The following is a 24,463-nucleotide window of genomic DNA, read 5'->3' on the forward strand; positions in this document are numbered from 1 at the left end:
ACCTTATGTACAAATTTCCAATAGCCTGTCTACTTAATATTATGCAACCTCCTTTAATAAGTAACGAAAATAATATTATTATAATAAAATGATGAAAATAAGATAAAGAAGAGTAGGAGAAAAATTAAAAAATAAAAAATAAATAGATAGTAATATAATCTTTTTGGATATCACTAAACTAATTGACCAAGCACTCATTCTCTCAATCACAAATTACAGTCATGACTTAGACCTTTCATCCAGAACAAATCTTTAATTGCTGATTGAGGATATTTCCCCATTAAAAATAAAATCACCTTAGTGACGAGAACGTAAAGTTAGAAATAAGATTGAGAAAAAGTAAAATAAATTTTAAGATAAAACGAAGTTCTAGGGAGATTGCAATATATTAATGATTTATATTACTGCATTATTTATTACGTTTAAAACACACAATTTTATATTACAGCTAAAATGGATATTGCTTTCTAAGAGAATGCCACGTATCATTTTCAATATTATATACTAATAAATACATAACTAATACTAAAAAATACATTTAAATGTACATACATAATATATATATAATAATGAAATCTAACTTCAACTAATGAGCACATTTAAAGCTTTTGTAATGTGTATATTCTGAGTGGTTTAAGGATCAACTTCTGACCATTTTGAGCAACTTTATTTTTTCAGTAGCTATCAAGATGGATATTATTGATCGATTTTGATATAAGCACTCTAATCTCTAAAGGTAGAAAATTTACGTACACTCGTCTAGTCCTACGGCTGGCTCTGGGAGATCAAAGGGATACATCTTTAGTATATATTTTACCTGTTAATTAAAACAGTACCTCGTTTATAAATAGAGGCAATATGCAAAGTTGACTTATTATTAACGACGACATTTAATTCTTGTATTAGTAATGTATCCTTAAAACTATGACACATGTACTATTAATATGACCAAAGACTAGTTTAAGTAATTCGGTTCACATCTATTATATCAAAAAGTCTCCATATATATTGATAGTAGATATATGGCCTTAAAGCCGCGTATACATATTGAGACTTTGAGAATGCAAACGTTGATGCCTGGTCGAAGAAAACAAGAAGCAGAGGAGCCTCTAGGGCATATATTGCCCTTGAAGCCTTTTAGCCTCACGAAGTATATTATAACCTTAACATTTAAAACAGATTAAAAAAATAGGAGTTAGATTTGGATATAGATATTATAGAGATTGGACCGATTTTATATTTGATTTATGTTGTCCCCATGGAATACTTTAAATATAGCCTTAAAAATACTCCTAAACACGAAGAAAAGTGAGGCTCGAAAACTTGACAACATAAGTCCACATAAAATCAGTTCATAAACTAGGCAAAACACTATTAGAATGTACGCTAAAGAAAAAAGTGACATATTTAAAGGTAAATTTTAGCGTGCATTACAGTAGTGTTCCTAGTCAGAGGATTGCCGTAAAGGCGGTGATAGTGGAAGATCATGGGAGCGCTAGGCGAAGGGCGCTGGGGATAGCGTGAAATAGTACGCGGTCTCGACGCCCCTGACAACATAAACATTTGTACTTTTAGTACTGTCACGAGAATATTGTCAGCCACACCAAAACCTCCACACGAAGTGGTCTCCCTAGCTTTAATTTCTTAATTTAACTTTATCTATCTACTAAATATGCAAATTGTGCACGTTATTTTGAATATAACTATTTTAAACAACCTTCTTTGAGATACACAACATATTTTAAAACATCGATATGCTGGTTAAAAGTCCAGGACTATCGATATTTGACGAGATCGATATTATCATTCCAAAGGGATTTTAGTAATAATATGGTTTACTTGCTAGTGCTACTAATTATAAAAGACTAGGGATTGATGTAGCGAATAGCAAGTAAACGTTTTTATTTAGTTAAAGCGGTCTTAAACTTTAGTATGCAGTTAAAGTATTAGATTAAATGGCTTACTATATAAATACTGTAATTAATACTGCCCGAATACCCTATCACAATACCTACGCAGTCTGTTATCAATTTCTAGGATTTGACAAACCCTCGGGCTGAAACTAAGAAACTTACGATAATATACTAATCCTAAACACCTCAAAACTAGACAAATGTTAAAAGCTCGTATGAAACTTTCATCGTTTAATCCATGTCACAAAAATTATTATTATCGATTAGGTAATTGATAAGATTATCTGGCAATTAGTGTTACAGCTGTCGGAGTTTAACGATGCGTTGGTGGTTTGTAGCCATGAGTCATTCGATCGAGGAATCTATGCAGGTCGTGAAAGCGCGGTCTTTGGATAGGTTCGCGTCGCCAACACTCGTGCATGAGGTCGTAGAGCTCGCGGCGGCAGCGCGGCAGCGGGGCGGCCGGCACGCGTGCTCCTCGGGCCCCGTAGCGCCAGTCGTTTGCGTTCGTCACCACCTTGCAAACAATGTTCTGAGATAATATACATCAAAACAGCTTGACTCTGGAGAGAGAGAGAGAGAGAGTAGAGGAGAAACTAAAATTATTAGCGTAAATAAATTGTTGCTAGTGTAATGAATTGAAACCGCTTAAACCTTTAAGATATGCGTTATTTATGCAATGCAAATAAAGGGCTTTTGTACGATGGCGTTACTTTATGATTTTATAGATAATGTGCATTATTTTTTCTTGATTATTAAGCTGTAGGTTAAAAGCACAAAAATCGTGTAAGTGGAGTAATAATAGTGTAATAAGTAGTAGTAACGGTAAAAATAGTGTGTCTCAAAGATATTTTTGTGTGTACGTAATAGAACTGCTTACCTGATCATCATTCATTTCTTCGAAGGGTTTTGCTACGCAGTAAGTGAGAACCTCCCAAACTGTTACACCAAATGACCAAACGTCACTAGCTGGTGAGTACATACCCTAAAAAGAAGTAGATTTACACGTCAATAAAATTATAAACAGTTTATATTTTATTATAATTATATTAAGTAACTATTTACCATCAGTAAGCTCTCCCAAGCCATCCAACGTAAGGGTATGCGCGATCCATCAGCCATTATGTGGTAGTCGCCGATAAATTCTTCGCAGAACATTGCGTAATCTGCCACTTTAATGTGGAGACCGTCGCTGACCGTTATATTTCTAATAAAAATAATTATATTATTAGCTTTGCATTAATAAAAAATAATTCTTACAGTTTGCAATCACACATGTAAGTTTACCTGGCTGCAAGATCTCGGTGTACTAACTCGAACGATTCTAGGTATTTCATGCCGCTCGCAATCTGGCAGCACACACGAATCAAACTCGCGTAACTGTTAGGAAATCAGATTAACGTTTATAATAAAAGTACAAAGCACATCAAAAGTAAATATTCTCACGACTTTTTTACTGACTTTAAAATAACAAAAATGAATTACATCTCGAATATAAATTGTAAAGTCATTGAAATAAAATTAAATCAATACATGTAATTAGCCATAAGGTTTATAATACTTAGCGAACGTTAACAATATCTACGTTTTAAATTCTAACAGTAACTTTATGCAGAAAAAATAATACAAAATTTAAAAATTACTACACTTTAAGTACATTACAGGATACTATAGATAACGTTATTCAGCAATTTTAAATCTTATTTAAGGTACATTCAGATTACGTGGCGTATAACGTGAAATAAGGACTTACTTCAATCTGCGTTCCATCTTCAAAATGGTCGGGAGAGGGATGGCGTCCCCGCGGTCGAGGGCAGCGCACGGAGGTTCGAGCAGGCTCAATCCAAGCACGCGTGCAAGTTGTGGATGCTTCAGGCCAGCGCCCCACGTAGCTTCGCGGGCAAACGCCGCCCTGGAAAGTATATGTGCTTTTTAACACTAGTTCTCGGTCGGTCTTCGGTTGGCTGGAAAAAATATCTTAAAGAGATAGGTTGCTATTTAAAAATGTTTACAAACAACAGTACAAAATTAAGTGCAATAAAGAATATAAGAAGAGTATAATCATGTATTTTAAGCATTTATTTTTTCCTTTTTTTAAATATATCTCTAATTATTTCAAAAATATTTTAAGCGAAACATAAAAACATTATTAGTAAAGAAATAAAATGATTTGTACTCTTACTTGATATCGCTATGGCAGCCGCGCCATAGGGTCTTGACGACAACAAGGCGGCGGCGGTTCCCACTGGGTAATTCCTCGTCGCTCAGTTCTTCTATACCATCCGTTTCGCAAATCTGGAGCTGTTAAATAAGAAATAATTTAAAACCATAATCAATATATACACATACTCATACACAAGTTTAGACAAAAAATAGTTTAAATGTTGAAAAAAAAAAAAAAAACAAACAATACTCTAAACGCTGAATAAACATTAAAAAACAACTGTTAATCTTTCAAGTTTTAGTTCTTAAGAAAACATAAAACGTGCGCCTAAAATTAAAAAAAAGGATTTTAAATTTACATTCTCATTCCACGGCACGAGGGGAGTTCTCAAGGAAATAGTTCTTAAGCACGTAAATAGTGAGGGGAGGTAGAGAATTTCCTGTATATTTCACAAAAGCCTACTTTGGCCCAGTTTCTAAGTTTACCGAGCGTGGAAAATGGCTTTGCGTCTAACGGATTTGCAAATCTTGAGAAAAAGCTCGCTTAAAATCAAGGTGCATAGTCTTCGATAGGGTTGTACAAGAACAAGTATATCCTCGCCTGATAATTTACTTTGAGAAAAAATAATAATACATTAATTACAGGAGAACACTTGCCTACAGGTGGTAGTGAAGTGAAAGAAAACATTTGATTTTTTTAATTATTATCGAGTATATAATAATTATTTCATTCCCTAAAATATTATAAAGGATAGAACATATTGTGTGGGCGGCACCACTTTATCCACCTAGTAGTTTAATAGTAGGGATAGGGAAAAGATAAAAGAATCGTGTAGTTATGATTCAACTCACATCGAGGGGTGCGGGAAAGGAAATCATTGGATTCGATAACTGTTTTAGACCTTCGCATAGAATGTCGAAATGGCCGCTGACATGTTATAATATATTTAGTTGAGGAGCACAGGGTATAAAATACGAATAATCCTAATATACCTAACATTAAAATAGGTATTGAAATGTGAAAATTTATGGGAAAGTACCAAACATTTTTCTTAAAGTATTCTACTTTTAATTATTTTTATGAACTACCTGTACGTTTATTTTACTTTACCATACAACCTGTATCAAAAATATTTGAAATTTTTATTCAACAATTTGTAACTGATAAGTAATTACGAAATGCTGACGCTAATAAATGATGCCCGATTATATTGTCAAAATGATATGTGATGTGGTTCGCTTGTGTTTTATTATACGTTACGAGTGGTACGTTTTGTGGCTTTCTTTTGTTCTAGTTTCAATATATTTATCACTTTTCTGTTCGATGTAATTAATATCTGCATACTTAAAATTGCGTAAAAACTAAAAGGATTAAAGTTTAGTATAATGATTACGTAGTTTCCTTCTTTATTTCATCATCACTACTTAGTATAAAACAAAGTCGCTTCCCTCCATCTGTATGCTTAGATCTTTAATCTATATTGTATGTTTATGCAAATATTTCAAGTCTTATCAAAATTTTGCTATTTCTTCATTATTTAGTAGCGATTTATATGAGATTTGGTCAAACATATAACATATATTACAAACAAATATTATATTACATAACAAATATTACAAATGTTTATAATTAAGTTATATTCAGGTGTAAGTAATCCCGATCCACTCAAGAAGTATTTTCTTTCTATGACGGTTACAGTAATAAAACTGTCTCAGTGTTTAATTAATTAGATACAGTGTGCTGAACAAATATTAGATACATCGTAAATAATATGGTAAAAGTATAAAATAAACGTTCATGGCTATTAAGGCGGGAGTTTGGGGTGGTCGGCGGCGGGCGTCTGTGTGTGAGCAGATTGCATTTTCTTGCTATGGCCAGTAATCAATTTTTATGAGCATTTTTGTAGCCCCGTGCTTTCCGTAGCGCTCCCCTTTCTATCCGGGCGGCTGATGTGCAAACTTTAGCCTCGCGACACGCCACGGGCATAAACTAACTCGCTCTCACAATTATTACCTCGTCGGAATTTAATCTAGTGAAATTTAATTTAGTTTACAGAAGTTTCGACGGAATCCCTCTTAACCAGTATTGTTTTAAGTTCCGACTATCATACAAGATACCAGCCGAATAACGTCGGGATACATAAATACGCGAATCTACGAAGTAAGTAAAGACTTTGAAGCTGAGTTTCAGACTTTAATTAATTGCGTTTTTTATCTTTCTTTGTTTTCATTTATATTTCACCGAAAATAAAATATTAAAGACACAGTTATTAAATCCAACATTGACGAAGGCTATGTTGAGTAAAGAGCATAACACATTACATTTGAATTTAGTTATGCTTTTTGAAGTAAATATTCTTTACGCACGCTTGACTTAGGGAGTAAACTGGTGAATGCGTGACGAGAGCGTTACGAAATGTGTGATCGGCCGAGGTGAACGGAAGTTGAGAGGGAGATATAAGTTAGTGAAAATAGAAAGTTTAACTTCAGTCGTGTGGTCTAAAGCACACTCTTTTTTAAATATATTCGTCCTATATTAACTATTCATTTATGAAGTATTTGATTGACAACTATTAAATACCTACTATTATTTTTCTATTTACTTAAAAATATATTTAAATTAAACTTTAGCTCATATGTGCGATTAAATTTACGTATTTATTATCATCCTTACATTTCAACTAACAGAGTTGGCTCTGGAGGCCAATTTTAAAATACATTCTAAGCGTGCAAAGAGCATTCAGCATTCAGCAAATATCGGACAGTGACGGCATTGCACATTGAGCAGAGTTCGCAAAAAAATATGCAGAGCTGGACGACTTTCAGATGCTGTTAAGTTTTATGTGATTATTCAATAGTTTGGTTCTGTATCTTCAACAATGCTAAATATTGTGGATGTTCTTTAGAAAAAAATCTTGTAATTACAAACTCAATCTTTTAATTTTTTAAAGTTATTTACGATAATTTTATAATTAATTATTATCAGTTACTCGCGGCTTGCTCTTGTTTTGTTGATCAAATACCAAAACATCTTTATTTAAATGTGCATATTATTTTTGAAGCTTACTCCTTTAGAGACAATATGAGGCCTAGAAGAATGGAAAAACATAAATAATATTAAATATCACGGTGATATTTCTTAAGGAGTAAACTAGAGATGTGAGTTATCACACACTTTTTTCATACAATATATTATAAAAGTATCATTAATAGGCGTCAACATTAAAAAGTAAAATTTCGAGGAGATACGCAGTAATTTGTGCTAAGTATTCCTTTTATTTAAAAAAGGTTCACAGATAATGTGAGCATTCTCCTAATTTCCTATAGAAACTTTCACGCTCTATTTTTCATCTGCTTATTTTTTTATTTCTAATCAAAAACCCTTCTAGCTCCGTTAATTACAAAAATTTTCATCTTTTCTTTGGCTTCCCAAGATAATTTATTTCCAAAATATTTAAAAAATGGACTTATTTATCTTCTATATAAGGAAAGTTTAAAAGCCCGTATTTCCTTTATAGAATCGTAAACTATGCATTTGATCATGTCATGATCTTCAGCAAAGTGTTGCGCATGAGCCCACAAAGGTTAATGAGTTGGTGCGCCGAAAAAAAAAAGAGCGTAGCAACGTGCGAAGTGTACAACTAGTTTCTAATAATAAGTCTAAATATGGTTATTCCATAAAATTTTGATGTTTAATAACAATAGAGTCATATGTATATTAACTTTCGTCTTTTGTGTTTTAAAAATTTCTAAAGATACTTCACATGTGCTTCGTAAAAGAGTTTTACTGACAAATTTTTATCAATTAGTCACACAGTAGTACAGAAAAACGAAGTCCTAGACTAGTAAAAATAAGTCGTTCATGTAACATTCACTGATAATTTTTTTTTATAACTTCGACAGCTCTTGTATTTTTACATTACATTTTAGTTACGGCATATTTATACGATATAATAGAAAGTAATGGACTGTGTTACATGTTCATATCTGAGATAATAATTTCTATTATTACTCTTAATTAGTTAGGGACATGAATGGCTTCGATGGATGTGATTTCTGGCTTCATTTATTTCTGATCTCTTGGTATAACATTTGGCCTATAAGACAACAACACTCGTAACTGAGTATTTTTAGAACTTCTGGTCCACATAGTCATATTGGAGCGACCTTGTGATTCTTTTTATGGAATAGCTATTTATATATGGTCTTGACTTTGTTTTTTATAATTTGAAATTAAGTCTAAAGTTGTTTGTTTTATTGTAATGAGCTAAATTCGCGTAAGTTCTTTGGGTAGTTTAGAATTTTATATTATTTTACTAGCTATGCCCGCGACTTCGCCCGCGTGGAATTTTAACAAAAAGTTATTGTTCTGTTCGTAGAGTTATAAAATAATTAAATTTCTAAAATAAGTCTAAATTATTCTTTATTACCTAAATAGTAATATAAATTACCTAATATATCTAGCCTAAATTACTCCTTATTACATCAGCTATCTGCCAGTGAAAGTTCCGTCAAAATCGGTCCAGCCGTTTCAGAAATTAGCCGGAACAAACAGACAGACAGAGAGACAAAAATTGTAAAAAATGTTATTTTGGTACATGTACCATGTATACATGGTACATGTACCAAAATAACATTATAACATTAACATCCATATGAATTTAGTAAAAAGCTGTTATTTCAATATTACCAATAGACACTCCAATTTTATTTATTTCTATAGATAAGTTTAATTACGACGAGAAGGAAAAGAGACAACATAGAGTGTTGACTTTACCTAAAATAAAATTATGGTATTATGGTAGTACGGTACTCTTAGACATAGAAATAAATAGCTTCACAATATCAATTATTCAGGTTTATGCACCCACCGAAGAGTGTGAAGTTTCAGAGATAGATGATTTTTATAATACTTTACATAAAGCTCACCAAAATTGCAGCAAAAATGTAATAGTAATGGGCGATTTTAATGCGAGAGTGGGAAAAACGAACCCTTTGGACGGTCATATCTTTGGAAAATTTGGTTACGGATTTAGAAGCCCAAGAGGACAGCAATTAATACATTATGCTCAAGAATATAATTTGTCCATTATGAACACTTTTTTTAAGAAAAACCCCAGCCGGAAATGGACATGGAAATCGCCAGACCAAAAAACTACAAACGAAATAGATTATATATTATCAAACTTTCCTAAACGATTCCATGACGTGCAAGTTCTAAACAGCATTATGTTTTCATCAGACCATAGAATGATTAGATCAAAAATATCACTTATACCAATGAAAAAAAGCCGAATAAAATACAAGTCTCCAAATTACACACTAACAAATCAAAATCATGCTGATTTTTTTTTACAGAAATTAAAAAATAACATAGAAGCTATAAAGATAGGTAATACATATTCGGGTCAAACTGTTTATAATATATTAGAAAAATGTATATTGGAAAGCCTAAAAATGGATAAAAAAGTAAAGAAAAGCAAGGCAAATACAATTCTTACTGAAGAAACTTTAAATCTAATTAAACAACGCCATCAGTTACAAATTTTGAAGCCAAAAAATTCAGAAGATAGAAGGAATCTTAGCTTAATTTACAAAAAAACTAATAAAAACATTAGAAAAGACTACAACATGTACAGATCAGACATAATAGAGAAACATCTAGTTAAAAGTAGAAGCTGCAAACGAGCATATAAAGAGCTCCGCACATGTAAATCTTGGATATCAAGTTTAACAGAAAACTCTACCAGTACAACTAGTAGAGATAATATACTTAAAATAGCTACAAAATTTTTCGAAAATCTCTATGATCAAAAAAGCACATGCGACCACGTTGGACCTCACAGTTTCTACTCTCAAAAAGAATCTACTGCTCTTGTATGGAATGAAAAAGAGATAGCGCAGAAAATAGAGAAACTAAAACCAGAAAAGAGTCCTGGCCCTGATGGAATCCCAAACGAAGCAATAAAACTCGGAACAACAATTCTAACACCAGTAATAACCATGTTATTTAATAAAATTACCGAAGAACAGAGAGTGCCTGAGCAATGGACAAAGTCGAACATAATATTATTGTACAAAAAAGGCGATCCAAAAAATATAAAAAACTACAGACCTATTAGCCTTTTGCCCAGTCTATATAAACTCTTCTCATCCTGCATATTAAGTCTAGTAACTGAAAAAATCGATGAAAATTAGCCAGTAGAGCAGGCAGGTTTTAGAAAGGGCTACTCAACAATCGACCACATTCATGTCCTCGAAAATATTTTAGAAAAATATAAAGAATTTCAAAGGCCTCTCTACCTAGCCTTTGTGGATTATCAGAAGGCATTCGACTCTATCTCACATAAATCAATCTGGAAAGCCCTTGCAGATAATAAAATAGACCAAACGTATTGCAACATAATACGAGACATCTATGAGAGGAGCACAAGCAGAGTGAAATTAGAAACTAGTGGTCCAGAAATAAAAATCAAAAGAGGTGTGAAGCAAGGCGACCCTCTATCGCCTAAACTCTTTATAGCGGTGCTAGAAAACATATTTAAAAACCTCGACTGGAAAGACCTCGGTATCCAGATAAAAAATACTCACCTTAGTCACCTCCGCTTCGCAGACGACATAATATTATTCTCAGAATCCAGTGCACAACTTGAAAAAATGATTCAATCACTACAACTAGAAAGTGAACAAGTTGGTTTGGAAATGAACCTAGAAAAAACAAAACTGATGACAAATTCTACAAAAACACCTATTAAAATTGGAAACGTATACCTAGACTATGTTGACTCCTATATTTACCTTGGAAAACAAGTATCATTCCATTCTAACAATAATTTTGAAGAAATATTAAGAAGAATAAATATATCATGGCAAAAATTCTGGGCCCACAGAGAGATATTTAAAGGAGAATTGACACTTTATATTAAAAAGGTAGTAATGGATAGTGGTATTCTTTCCTGCCTTACGTACGGTTCACAAACTTGGATATTCACTAAACAGATAAAAGAAAAAATACGAACATGCCAAGCAGCAATGGAAAGATCAATCCTATCTATAAGAAGAATAAACAAAACACGTAACAGCATCATAAGAAAAAGAACAAAATTAATAGACTTTTTACATCACTCTATGAAATTGAAATGGAAATGGGCAGGACATCTGGCTAGAATGCACGATACTCGATGGACCAAACGAGTGGTGATATGGGAAGGACCCAAGGGGAAAAGAAAGAGAGGAAGACCGAGCAAAAGATGGGTCGATGATATCCAAGCTATAGCAGGAAAGGAATGGCATATTGGAGCAAAGAATAGAAATCTGTGGTCACAAATGGAGGAGGCCTTTACCATATAGAGGGGTTCTCATTTATTTTTTAAGCTATTGATAATTTTAATTTATTGATCAATTTTTTTCAATATTTTCTATTCATATTTCGCAATTATTAATAAACTTAAATACTTATTATATCGTTTATATATATATTTTTATAAGAATGCAATTTTAAATGTAAATTTTTTTAAAAATTAATTTTAAAAGCTATAAACATTTTATCGCAATTATGATTTTAATTTAATTTATAGAGATATTTTTTCTTTTAGTAAATTGGTAAGGTAATTATAATGTAACAAACTATATGATAATTTATTTGTCAACGAAAATGTATGCTAAATGAAATGAGAAATAAAAAGGGTTATTTATTTATTTATTTATTACGGTATGGAAATGATAATATTAGTATTTAATTTTAAAATGTATTCTCTAATATTTTTAACTTAGGTTGTGCAATAAATAATAGATTAAATTAAGATTAATTATTAAGAGTTAATTAAAAAATAATTTTTAAGTCAGTGATAAATAGTGGTAATAAATCCTTTTACTTTGTGTTATAAACTTTTTAGTCAGTATAACTTACGTTACGTAGTTAAAAGTATCTACTCAGCAGTGAATTAAAATAAGGCAAAATTATCGTAATAGTACACTACGAAGAAGTATTTTTAGTTCATATACCATATAGTGTTCTTAAATACGCTGTTGCTGAGATGGTTCTTTTTCATTTCTCCTAAGTATGTTAAATACGATCCAATCAACTCAAATCGATTTTAATGTTAGTCGCGTTAGTGTAAGCAAGCTCATAGCTATGAAAACTTTTTCACGAAGTTATTTTTCCATCATAAACTGTAAAAGATAAAATCATGACAAAACGTCGAAATAAAATCAGGACAAACGTCAAAATTAAAACGTGTTTGTCCCTGTAAGACGCTCAAAATTTATTTGTGTACCATTCACCTAGGATTTTTCTAGTCACATTTGTAATATTTAACAATGGAAGATTTTTTAAATAATATTAAAAATAAACTAACCATGGAAAATGTAGTTGAACTCGTGGAAGACGGTAAGTCACACAAATATTTCATGTGAATATGTAAATATAATAACAGTTGTAATCGTTTTTCATTATGAGTATTCCATTATTATAAGATTAAAAACTTAAATATTGTGAATAGTCACCCAAATCGCCCAGGATTTATCCACGATACGGTTTTAGGTACATTGATCTATATAAAAAAAAAAAAAAAAAACTATGAAACTCACGTTTATTTTGTCCCCGTAAACCTTTTACTACATCGATTATTTCAAATATAAGCAAAATACTTTGAAATCGCCACATAAATATCTTCTGCGTCGTAAAACAAATAAGTGGCTAAATTTCGAAACCTTCAACCTCTAGTAGGTAGTTTAATGGTTATTATAGTAGGCCGTATGATGATTAGCATAACTGAATAATAGTAAACTTAGATGATAAAATCATCCATTTTAAACTGTAAATATACGCCTAAGCGTCTAGAGCGAGGTCCCGAAATGTCAAAGGGGAAATAATTAATATCAATGATAGAAGTTTGGTACTAGTTCACGAAGTGAAGGTTTCCACTAGGAATATTGTCTACTAACAATGTTGATAAAGGTACAATTATATTTTTTATAATTATCTTTTTAATGTTAGATTTATTTTTATTTTTCAATATTAAAGGAAAGGTCATTGACCAAGATGATTTTAAAGAAAAAATTAAAAGTGATACCGAAAATGATAAAATTGATAATCTTATGAAAATAGACAAACTTGCGCCAAAAATAAGTGAAATAAATAAAGTAAGCCAGATTGAAGAGAATGTTAAAGAAGAAAATAGTATTAATGATTCTGACACTTCTAAACCCAATTTCGTGGCTGAAAATCCTGGGCAGCAGAACAAGTCCAAACCTCGAAACACAGACCTGGCTTTCTTCTTTTAGTACTAAAAATAAGATTGCAAGTTTATTTAGCATCGTGATTGAAACCCCATTAATAGATCTAAACAGAATTGATACTACCTACTACGGCTTTGAATTGAACGGTATCAAAATCATCAAAACGTAACTAACGTTTAAGTTTTTCCAATTAAATAAGAAATATCTCAACCTTACACAAAACTATGTAAGTTTATGTATATTATTAAAAATATCTAAAACAAAGGATAGTATTTGAAAAAAGGTTTTTCATTTTTAGATTTCTCAGTTGAAAGCGATCGTTAGAGCTATTGTTTCACTTGTTTGCGATGGATTATTCGGTCTTACAAAAATATTTCAAGGCTATTGAAACCCAACTAACTCATTCAAAAGTTAGTAAAATTAATTTAACAACCGGGACTTTATTACAAAAATGCGATCTATATTAAAAACTAAATAAAATTTCGATGCTGTAAAGTTAACATTATTCTTCGCTCCGTTGTAGGCGAGCTACATATGTACGTAATCGCATTTTTTCCGACATTATAATATATATATATATATATATATATATATATATATATATATATATATATATATATAACATATTGTATATTTTAAATTACCATCTAGCGATTAATTGCCATATATTTTTATAACGTATTGGGTACTTTCACCTTGGCGTTACTTGGCGGTAAAAAATACTTGGCGATAAGGTTGACTGATCATTATTACAGCAATAAAAATTCCATTGGTTGGCTCGACTTGGTTCCCGACATTGAAAGTTTAAGGTATGACGTGGTCATCAAAATAAAAACATAGAAAATATCTTCAATTTAAGCAAAACAAGAAGTATAGGCTGTATAAACACTGATATGTGCCGAACCGATCCTAAAATTTCCATCTGGTGAAGGTATGTCGATCGGGTGTTCGGAAATCTAGCTAGTTTAAATTGTAACTGGTGATGTCTGTACATAAGAGATATTTCATATTCAGTCTGTAACATTCCACTAGAGAAGGATTCTCTTTTACGAAAATCGGGGACTTTACCCAGACAAAGGTAGGATGGTTTACAGAGGTAGCTTTTGCCAATATGGATAAGAGTTTTTTGTCTGATTTAATTTAGTGCAGTCTTTTGAACTTACCAGACGTCTTTAATTTTTATTGACATAATAATAAAATAATAATAAAAAAAATTCTACACATCTTGTCATAGAAATTAAACGCTAAGTATGGAGTAGACGTAAGACACTCACTGGACTTGTCCTTGAGCGTTGCGATTGTATTTTAAGTAGAATTCTATGTTTATGAAATGAGATACATAAATACGGCACTACAATCGATACAGAAGCTAAAAATATAGTTTTTAGAATTTTTGTCTGTTTGTCTGTATGTATGTCTATGTTTGTCTGTATGTATGTCTTTGTTTCTTTGTTTTTTAATTTATAAATTTATTTATTTTATAACTCTGTGAACTGAACAATAACTCTTTGTTAAATTCCACGCGAACGAAGTCGCGGGCACAGCTGGTAGTTGTAAATAATTTGAGTATGTAGATTTTGCAATTTGTGTGCACTAGGTTTTTAAAAATTTACCAAATGTAAATGATTTTTGAATTTTTAAGCATGTGATCGAGACGTAATAAAAACGTGATTTCTTTTCTATTATGTTAACTGAAAACAGCAAAGAAAAAATGAGATGTCAATATTGAAATTTTCATGTGTCACATAAGTGTTTCGTGTCATGTCAATTACAGAATTTATTTATTACTAGCTATGTCCGCGACTTCGTCCGCGTGAAATTTGACAAAGAAGTTTTTGTTCAGTTCGCAGAGTTATAAAATAAATAAATTTCTAAAATAAATGAGGCCTAAGTTACTCTTTATTAAATCAGCTATCTGCTAGTAAAAGTCCCGTCAAAATCTGTCCAACCGTTTCAGAGATTAGCCGGAACAAACAGACAGACAGACAGCCAAAAATTGTAAAAAAAGTTTTTTTGGTATAAGTACCGTCTATAAATCTATTTAGATTTACTAAAAAGCGGTTATTTTAATATTAAAAACAGACACTCTAATTTTAATTATATGTATAAACTAGCGACCCGTTCCGGCGTTGCACGGGTGCAATGCTGATACTAAATATAAAAAATATATTTGCGATGTAAGCGCAAAAAATATGTATATTTACGACATCACATTAGAAACCTCTAAAACTATCAGTATTTCTCTACTATATTCTGCATGTATTATAGATATGAACCGTCCTCTGGAATCACTCTATTTACTAAAGAAAACCGCATCAAAATTCGTTGCGTCGTTTTAAAGATCTAAGCATACAGACAACGGGAAGTAACTTTGTTTTATACTATGTAATGATAGTGTTTAAATTCATAAGTGGATTTGCTTATTTTGAACATTTTTAGAATGATTAGGGTTAAAGAACTAAAATCTTATAGCGAAGTGCGGCGGTACAAAGCAACAATCGCAAAAAATAAACACAAAATAATATTTTTAAAAATAGTGTAACTCAGTCGATAGTTTATGTAAATTTTTGGCTTTAAATCGTTATAAGTACCTATCCCGTTAACTCCCGTGCTACTGTTATTTTGTTATCAACTATGTCAATTATCTAATTAACTTCGCTTGGGTAGGTTGCTCGTACGAGTTAGTTAAAGTTGCAACCGATGTCGATTTTGATTTACCATAACAGCAACTAAGACGGGACCGAAGGTAAAGTACGGCGTTGCACAAAGTATATTTTAACGTTCGTTAAATTTAATGATCTTGTGACAGTCACTATTTTTCTTCAGTTTGATGTGTAAGATTTTAAAAAACCATGAGACAGTGTTATAGTTTTAGCGCAATTAGGAAAGTTACTTTTATGTAAATTTTATTGATCATATTCCATTTCATATGATTATAGTTAAAGTTCTGACTAAAAATTGACTCGACATATCTTAAACAGCCTAATCTATTATTTTCAAATGTTACATTTAGCATTAATAATTTTCTGATTTTAGCGGAATTATAACCGCGAGTTAGTTATATATTAGGCAGCCGTAATAGGTTATTAAATGCTCAAAAACATTCAGTATAACAGTTAATTTTTTGTTTGAACAATTTTAAATACATTGATGAAATTTAAGCGCTTGGACATGAAGCTAGATTAAGTAGACTAATTTGGATTCTATGTTCTAGGATATAGGCTTATATAGTTAAAAATATAAAACTATATCAACTATATGTATCATCATTACAGCCTATACAGTCCACTGCTGGACATAGGCCTCCACAAGTTTACGCCAAAAATAACGTGAACTCATGTGTTTTGCCCATAGTCACCACGCTGGGCAGGCGGGTTGGTGACCGCAGTACTGGCTTTGTCGCACCGAAGACGCTGCTGCCCGTCTTCGGCCTGTGTATTTCAAAGCCAGCAGTTGGATGGTTATCCCGCCATCGGTCGGCTTCTTAAGTTCCAAGGTGGTTGTGGAACCTTGTTATCCCTTAGTCGCCTCTTACGACACCCACGGGAAGAGAGGGGGTGGCTAAATTCTTTAGTGCCGTAGCCACACAGCACTATCATAGCATATCAACTATATGTATATCCTAGCTTAATACCGCATAGCATTGTGTTAGAAATGTTTATATAATATGCAAATGTTTATTATATATTATAAAAGGATTAGTACTTACTGTGCCATGTGGGCCCTCGCCAAGGAAAGTGACTGGTCGCATACGCCCCCGCGGGAAATCCAGCAGGGGCGCTACCCCGTTTGGGGGCTCGGCTTCTGGTAATTTTATGGAAGTAAAGAGTCCTGGTTGTGGTCTTTCTCGCCTGTACGACCGTTCGTCAGGATAGGTCTGTTGACAAAAATAAGAATAAATTATGCTTGAAGTACACGAGAGAAAACCTCAAGTGTCTGGAGAAGTTAAGTACCAAATATCCTGATTAACAAAATAACAATTCCAATTGATTTTAAATGTCCATTATAAATAAGAAAGCAATTAAAACTCATACGTATATTTTGTGTTTAGGTTTTAAGTTTGAGCCCTTATAATATTACAACGTATAGATACAGTTAATGAGATTTCTATGTCCCGTTTGAGATAGTACTTAGCGATGAGTTCTTTCAGCCAAACTAATTCAAAATATATATTTAGCGTGAGTAATAAGGACTAGCTGGGCCCCGTGGTTTCACCCGCTTTGATTGGAAATTTTTTGAATTGTTTTTGAAGGAAAAAATTGTCTTTCTTCTTCTTAAATCATACCTAACCTTCCTTTTTCAATAGTTTAAATTTCTTTGTTGTGGATACCGGTAGAGCAAGAATTATCTATAAAATGTATAGAAATGTGAGGAGTAATTATGAGGTTTTTTTCTAAAAAGGGAGGCAAACATTTTATCGTAGCGTATATATATAATGATAGGATGATATAAGAAAATAATATTTATTTACTGCTATATTAAAGTTATAAGTCTTTATATATATCGAAATAAAATAAATATATACATTTACCTATTATTATATTTTAATTAAAAATTTTAACAATATTTTAAAGTGAAAGAGAAAACCAGAAAATTAGATCTTGCAGTCTACTCTATCAACATAGTCACATAGTTATTGTAATTCTTGCGTTTCCAACAAAACTTTGTGTCGGCGTTGGTTCAGAGTTATCACAATTCCTGGCTTCGGGGCATTGTATGCATACGTAATTATAAATTCCTATAATACATTCTTTAAAAATGTTTATAATTACTAGTAAATAAAATTTGCATGTGTAATTACTACTAGTACTTGTTAATATTATTTACCAATAGTATAGTCGTAGACCAAGAAAAGATTGTCCTAGTGTCGGTTATTACGCAAACAGTCAGGCTTGATCCACACTCTAGGCAAATATTTGTATAGTCTATAAGTTGTTAGTTGTGGTCAGAGTGTTTGTGTTTGAGTTATTTCCGGATCCCTGACGCAGTTGACACTAACGGATATATTTACCTTGTTGTTATTAACTGGAAACTTCCCTATGTTTTAAACGTTACCTGTTTCTAGCCACTTGATATGGTTGGGCTTTAACGCTTCATTCCCATCCATTGCAGTCAATTAATGTTTTTTTTTTATACCATGATAGGCTTGCGTTTGTCCACTATGACACTGATGATAAGTGAAAATGCGGTCTAAGATGGAGCACGTTTACCTAGAAGTAACCTATTCACTCGCGAATTAAAAATCCTCAGGTTATAGTTTTCCGGAAACACAGACGCTGGTAGAGAGTTCCATTCTTTGGCCGTACAGATCAAGAATGTATTAGCGAATCGCTTAGTGCGTATAGGAGGAATGTCAACCATATAAGGGTGGCGTAACGCAGAGCTGTGTGGTTACGGCAGCAAAGAATATAGCCACCCCCTCTCTTCCCGAGGGTATCGTAAGAGGCAACTATGGGATAACACAGTTCCACTACCACCTTGGAACTTAAAAAGCCGATCGATGGCAGGATAACCATCCAACTTTTTTGCTTTGAAATACACACACCGAAGGCGAGCAGCAGCGTCGTCGGTGCGACAAAGCCAGCCCTGCTGTCTGCCCATCGTGGTGACTATGGGCAAAACACATGAGTTTACGCCATTTTTGGCGCGAACTTGTGGAGGCCTATGTCCAGCAGTGGACTAAGATAGGCTGATGTGTGTGTGTGTGTGTGTGTGTGTGTGTGTGTGTGGGTAACGCAGAGCGTCTGGTTGTACGATGGTGGAAGGAGGAGGGGGAAATTAGCTCGTGGAGTTCTTGCGCATACTCCTCGAAGTGTATCCGATAAAAAACCGACAAGCCAGCCACCCTACGCCGATGATACAAGCTTTGCAGCTTTGCGGCGACCAGTGTATCAACACCGATGAGCCTCCTGGCTCGTCTCTCAATTGACTCAAGAAGCTCCAGCTGGTACTTGACTGAGCCATCCTAAAGATGAGAGCAGTACTCCATGCATGATTGAACTTGCGCTTGATATAAATTTAGAAGCTCTTCCGGAGTGAAGTACTATCTCACTTTCGAGAGGACGCCCAGTTTTTTGGCAGCTGTTTGAGTCTTTGCCTCTATGTACGAGCCAAAATTGAGGGTGGATGACAATGTAACGCCAGAAGCTCCAGGTGGCCGGTTATGGGCATGGGCACACCTCGGAAAGAGGGAGTCAGATGAAAAAGACTCAGCTTTACCGAAAAGAGACGCGCTTGGGTCTTAGAGGCGTTAAACTTGACCAGGTTTGCGTCACCCCAATCAGAGACAGCTTCAAGGGACAAGTTCAGACGCTGAATCATGGCTTCCCTCAGCGATTGGATCTCAGACCCACTCGCTCGTGCGTCGAACACGTAACACTCGACAACGGTGCTACCATCTGCATACCCAAAGGTTCCGGGTTTGAGCAGGTCGTTGATGTGCAGCAAGTATAGCGTTGCCGAGAGTATATACCCCTGAGGAATCCTGGCATTGATGGCCAAACGATCGGAATCGCAACCGTCTATGACCACGTGGATCGATCGATCCCTCTAGAAGTCAGATATCCAAACACAGAGAGAAGTGGGTAGGCCGTATGAAGGAAGTTTGCTAGTAAGGCCGTCATGCCAGACCCTGTCAAATGCCTTCGAGATATCGAGCGAGACCGCAATGGCAAATATAACAATACTGTAAAGTAACAGTAGTCGAAATGTTACAGAAAAAAATAAAGCAATTTTTTAAAAATCATTTTTTGAAAAGTAAACTAACTCAATATATGTAGTTATATTGAGTATACGTAATGAATTCAAGGTATTTTGAGTATACGTATTGAATTCAAGGTATTTTTGTACCACTATCAAAGCAAATGAAATAACAATTTGTCGATGTATAAAAATTGTAGATTAAACTTTGTTGCTCTGTAAAGTGAATTAGGAAATAACAAAGGATAAGTGAAAAAATTTAAAAAGAAAAATCACAGATCATACTAATTATATATTAACGCTAGCTAACACCGCAAACCTTGTTTTGCTATATATGTTAAGCACCTTATTCCCCCTCCCCTATAGGTAATAAAAATAGATGTTGACTGATTCTCAGACCTACCCGATATGCACAGAAAAATTCATAAAAATCGGTCCAGCCGTTTCGGAGGAATATGGTGACATTGTGACACGTGAATTTTATATATTAACGTTTCCAATTTGAAAAAAAAAAAATTGGTATATAGCCCTCATTAAAATAGTTTTTCCAAACATTGGATATCAAGTTTAACGTCTATATTTTTAGTTTGTTACTTTTTTCTAGAATTCTTGTTGAACTAACCGTAGTCCTTTAAAAACCGATAAAATATTTTACAAATCATAGCAGTTAATTTTTATTTGTTAATACAGCCATCAGGCCTTAATAGATCACTGTTAAGATTGAAAACATTTTAGGGCTACGTTTTTTTGGGAATTTAGAAATATTCGTTGTTACTATAAACCATGTTTACAATAATACAAAAGAAAATATGTTTTTCTAAGTACTGACAAAATTTCTTAGGATTTTCACTTCGTCTAATAATAATGATTAAGTCTAGACTACCTAAAAGTAGAGATGCTATTGCAGTAATATAACATCTCTACGTTTAGATAGTGTAGTAGATACTCAGTATATATATATATAGGCAGCCATATAGGCATAGACGGGCAGTCAGTATATATATATATATATATATATATATATATACTGACTGCCCGTTGGCGCAGTTTGTAGTGCTTTCTGCTCCGAGGGTTCTGGGTTCGATTCCCACTCCAAGTCTGGGTGTAAAATAAATATTTATTTATATATGTATTATTTATAAGTATGTTTATCAAAAAAAAAAAAAAAATGTAGCTATATACCAGTCGGCTGTTACCTTTAACACAAGCATTAAGTTGCTTACTTTAGGAACAGACGACCGTGTGAGTATTGTCTAGATATTTATTTATATATCTTTAACACATTTCCATCTATACAAAGCCGCGGACAAACGCTAGTCGTGCTTAAAACACAAGAGTATTTTAAAAAACTTTTTATAACAAAATGGTATAACTCATCTATTTAAATACCTTTAATTTATATTTTATTCCCTTGTTCAATAATAATAGGCGGTCTGCTAAGCCTTTCAAAGCTGTAGTAAAACATTAACAAAACACCGAGGTGGTACGGTAGGTAAGTCGCTCGACTAATGCCGTCCTTACCCATTTATCATTTTACAAGCGACCGTATAACATCCCTAATGAGTAAAATCCAAGCATACCTTGGGCAATACCATTAATATTACAAGCCCCAGCCTTTCCCCTTTATAGATGCCCGCCTTAGCAACGTTAAATGTATGCTATGTTGAGTTGGGAGTTATTAATTTTGCGGTTTTCCTTTAAGATATGTTCAAATATTTTTCCTGTATATTTTTTTTCATTTAAATTATTTTTCCTTGCGCTTAAAGTCTTTAAATAAACGCCGATTAGGTTGATATCAGTCCCTTCGAGTTTATATCTTTACTACTGAAGCGGCAGTTTTATAGAGATCCATTATTTAATTCAATGTTGTGACACCCCTGCTCGTAGTCGGGGAGGGGAGTAGGGGTTTGTTTCGGAACATGTGACATATTCACGCGCCACTCGGGTGTACTTACGGGAGGTACTACTGCGGCTACGCGGTGCTGTATGTTACATATAATGAAGTGCCGTCAGGAAGATACTATAACCAGTAAAATAATACGTTAAAATAAATTATATGTTCTGTGTCCTTAGCTCCCACGTTTTTGTCCTAACTCGTAATATTTTTAAGTAAAAAGTTACAGTACTCAACAACGCAGTTAAAATTCGTCAAATTAAATTAAATTAAATTTCAAAATGTAATTCTTTAATCTATTATAGCTAGTATTTTTAAAGCAAGTCTTACGAATTGCTTTAAAAATACTAGCAAATTGTGAGGTGAAAATTCTTATTATTTAGATAAATTTACTTCTCTCCAGGATCTCATTAAATGCATTCGCATTTACGCGACTAACAATGATTACAAAAGTATTTCATTTTGAGACTCGTCGGAGTTGCTTACTGACGAAAGTACATGGATGTAGTAACGACTGAAGGAATACTTTGCTTGAATTTAGTTTGGAACATTTAAACAGTACCGACGTAGTGACGTAGTCTTTATAACCTTGTGGAGTAAATGAAATACCAAGAGTTTCAAACTTATTTTTTGCGAAGTTTTAATATTAATTAAATTTGGTTTTTAGTTCTTTTGTGATAGAATTTTAACATCGACATAATTTTTTTTTGTATTCAACCATCATTAGTGATTCTTTTGAAGCCAGAGTTTTTCGTTCAATATTTTATCATCTTCCGGGAAAAATCTCCAGAAATCGCTGATTCATCTCTTTGTATTAAGGTATACGGTAGCCAAAACAATAATTTCTATAATAATATTTAAAATACGAAACGCTTTGAAATGAAATGATCGATAAACTCACAAGATAAATTAAGGAAAAATTCTCCTCTGGATCAGAAATGCTATAAATTATTAGATCATACATTTGTGAACTTTTTATTTGAAGAAGATCAAGTGAAAATATGTGAAACTGATGCGAATAGTTAATATTTTATGTGACAAAAAATAGTTGATGTGACAATTATTATGTAACAATTGATTAAATTGATTGATGATTGTGTATAAGCTTGAACAAGAAACAGAGAAAGTATTCTTTTTAGATTTGAAGGTTTTATTTGGCGGGATAAAGCAACACAGGACTGTAAGTGGCAGTTTAATGGAATAGCGAGTTAGAATTAGTAATTTTAACTTTGCTAATAATAACGTAGAGAATGGAGGTGCAGTATTAGCAATTTATGTACAGAGAGAATAGAGATGTTGCATTTTGCGCTTATCATGCTTTTAGTTTATCAAAAAGTTGAAATATAGTTAAAAACAGCTAAAACTTTTATATATACGTTTATATACGTATATATATAAGTTTTGTATATAGGCTATCTTACAGACCCTTTTAAGTATGCGGTACGTGCATTCTATATACTTTTTTCTAAAATTTCTATACTATCTACCAAAAAAAAAAAAATCTTCAAAAGTCGCATTTCACTATTCCTCATTTATTTATTATCATACATTAAAATTATTAATTCTTATGTCTTAATTTGAACTTTATGAAATTTCAGCTAATTCGGTTTTTTTACACAAATAATCAACCATCTTGCGACATATCTTGACATAAAATCCAGATTTAAATTGACTTTTCTAGAAGCTACCATTTCATTCCTATTTTGTGGGTACCCAAGATTAAAGTAGCAGGAAATATGGCAGAAAAGCAACATTGACAGTTTAAGTTAAAAACGTAAACCCTTACGTAGTCTTTGTAACGTAATCTTTGTGAATGTGTAATATGTATCCTTGTAATATGTTTGTATAGTAATAAATAACAAAAAAATCGCTCACATAAAACACCACTAAGCAAAAGAGTGTCTCACCATAGTGCAGAAGTGGCGAACCAAGGCAGTAAATTTCCTGAACACGATCTTAAACGTATATCTGTTAACGTAACTGATATACAAAAGTCAATAACTGTCGGTAGTCGGTGTTTCGAGATCAGCAAGTTTCGCATTGCCTCCGATTCCTTTCTGCATTAATTGTTCTACAGTAGAGCCTGCGCATCCTACTCAGATCGATTTCGCGGGACTTTTGAGACTTTTGAGACTTTTGATTAAAGCCTGTTACGCGGCACTTTGGAAACGCAAGATACTGTTAGATCTTGGTTAAAATATTAGTTTGTTGTGGATTTGATAATCTTGAGGCATCGCAAAAAGAATAGAGTGCAACCATATGTCAAAAGTGAGTACTGCCGTTGTGATGCCCGTTTTTAAGTTTTTTTTTTTTATTTTACGAAAGTAGTTAGTTTAAGAAACATTTAATGTACGTATCTAGTGTAATATTCCACTTTTTTCTTAAAACGAGACATTTGTAATAATGACGTTAGCATTCAGCTTCAACATAAAAAACATCGGGGTCAAAAACGGTAGCACACAGTCTTTACAACTTTCAATTGGACCTTCCAATGTAGTAACCACTCCCAATAATGTATTTAATATAATAAATCCTCATATATGGCTTCCCTTAA

At 33.0% G+C, this 24,463-nt stretch overlaps 1 protein-coding gene across 1 annotated transcript in view; it reads right to left on the reverse strand.

Annotated features, from left to right (window-relative positions):
• Positions 1–2,131: 2,131 nt before the first annotated feature.
• Positions 2,132–24,463, reverse strand: part of LOC123668771 (discoidin domain-containing receptor 2-like) — a 58,898-nt gene continuing 36,566 nt past the window's right edge. The window contains exons 12-18 of the mRNA XM_045602465.1: positions 17,026–17,193; positions 4,096–4,214; positions 3,667–3,825; positions 3,201–3,293; positions 2,979–3,120; positions 2,794–2,898; positions 2,132–2,430 (exon numbers count right to left, since the gene is read on the reverse strand). Of these exons, the coding sequence (XP_045458421.1) occupies positions 2,227–2,430; positions 2,794–2,898; positions 2,979–3,120; positions 3,201–3,293; positions 3,667–3,825; positions 4,096–4,214; positions 17,026–17,193 (990 nt within the window). The 3' untranslated portion in view covers positions 2,132–2,226. The remainder of the gene's footprint in view (positions 2,431–2,793; positions 2,899–2,978; positions 3,121–3,200; positions 3,294–3,666; positions 3,826–4,095; positions 4,215–17,025; positions 17,194–24,463) is intronic.

This window comes from Melitaea cinxia, chromosome Z (assembly GCF_905220565.1).
Source record: "Melitaea cinxia chromosome Z, ilMelCinx1.1, whole genome shotgun sequence".
NCBI classification, from domain to species: domain Eukaryota; kingdom Metazoa; phylum Arthropoda; class Insecta; order Lepidoptera; family Nymphalidae; genus Melitaea; species Melitaea cinxia.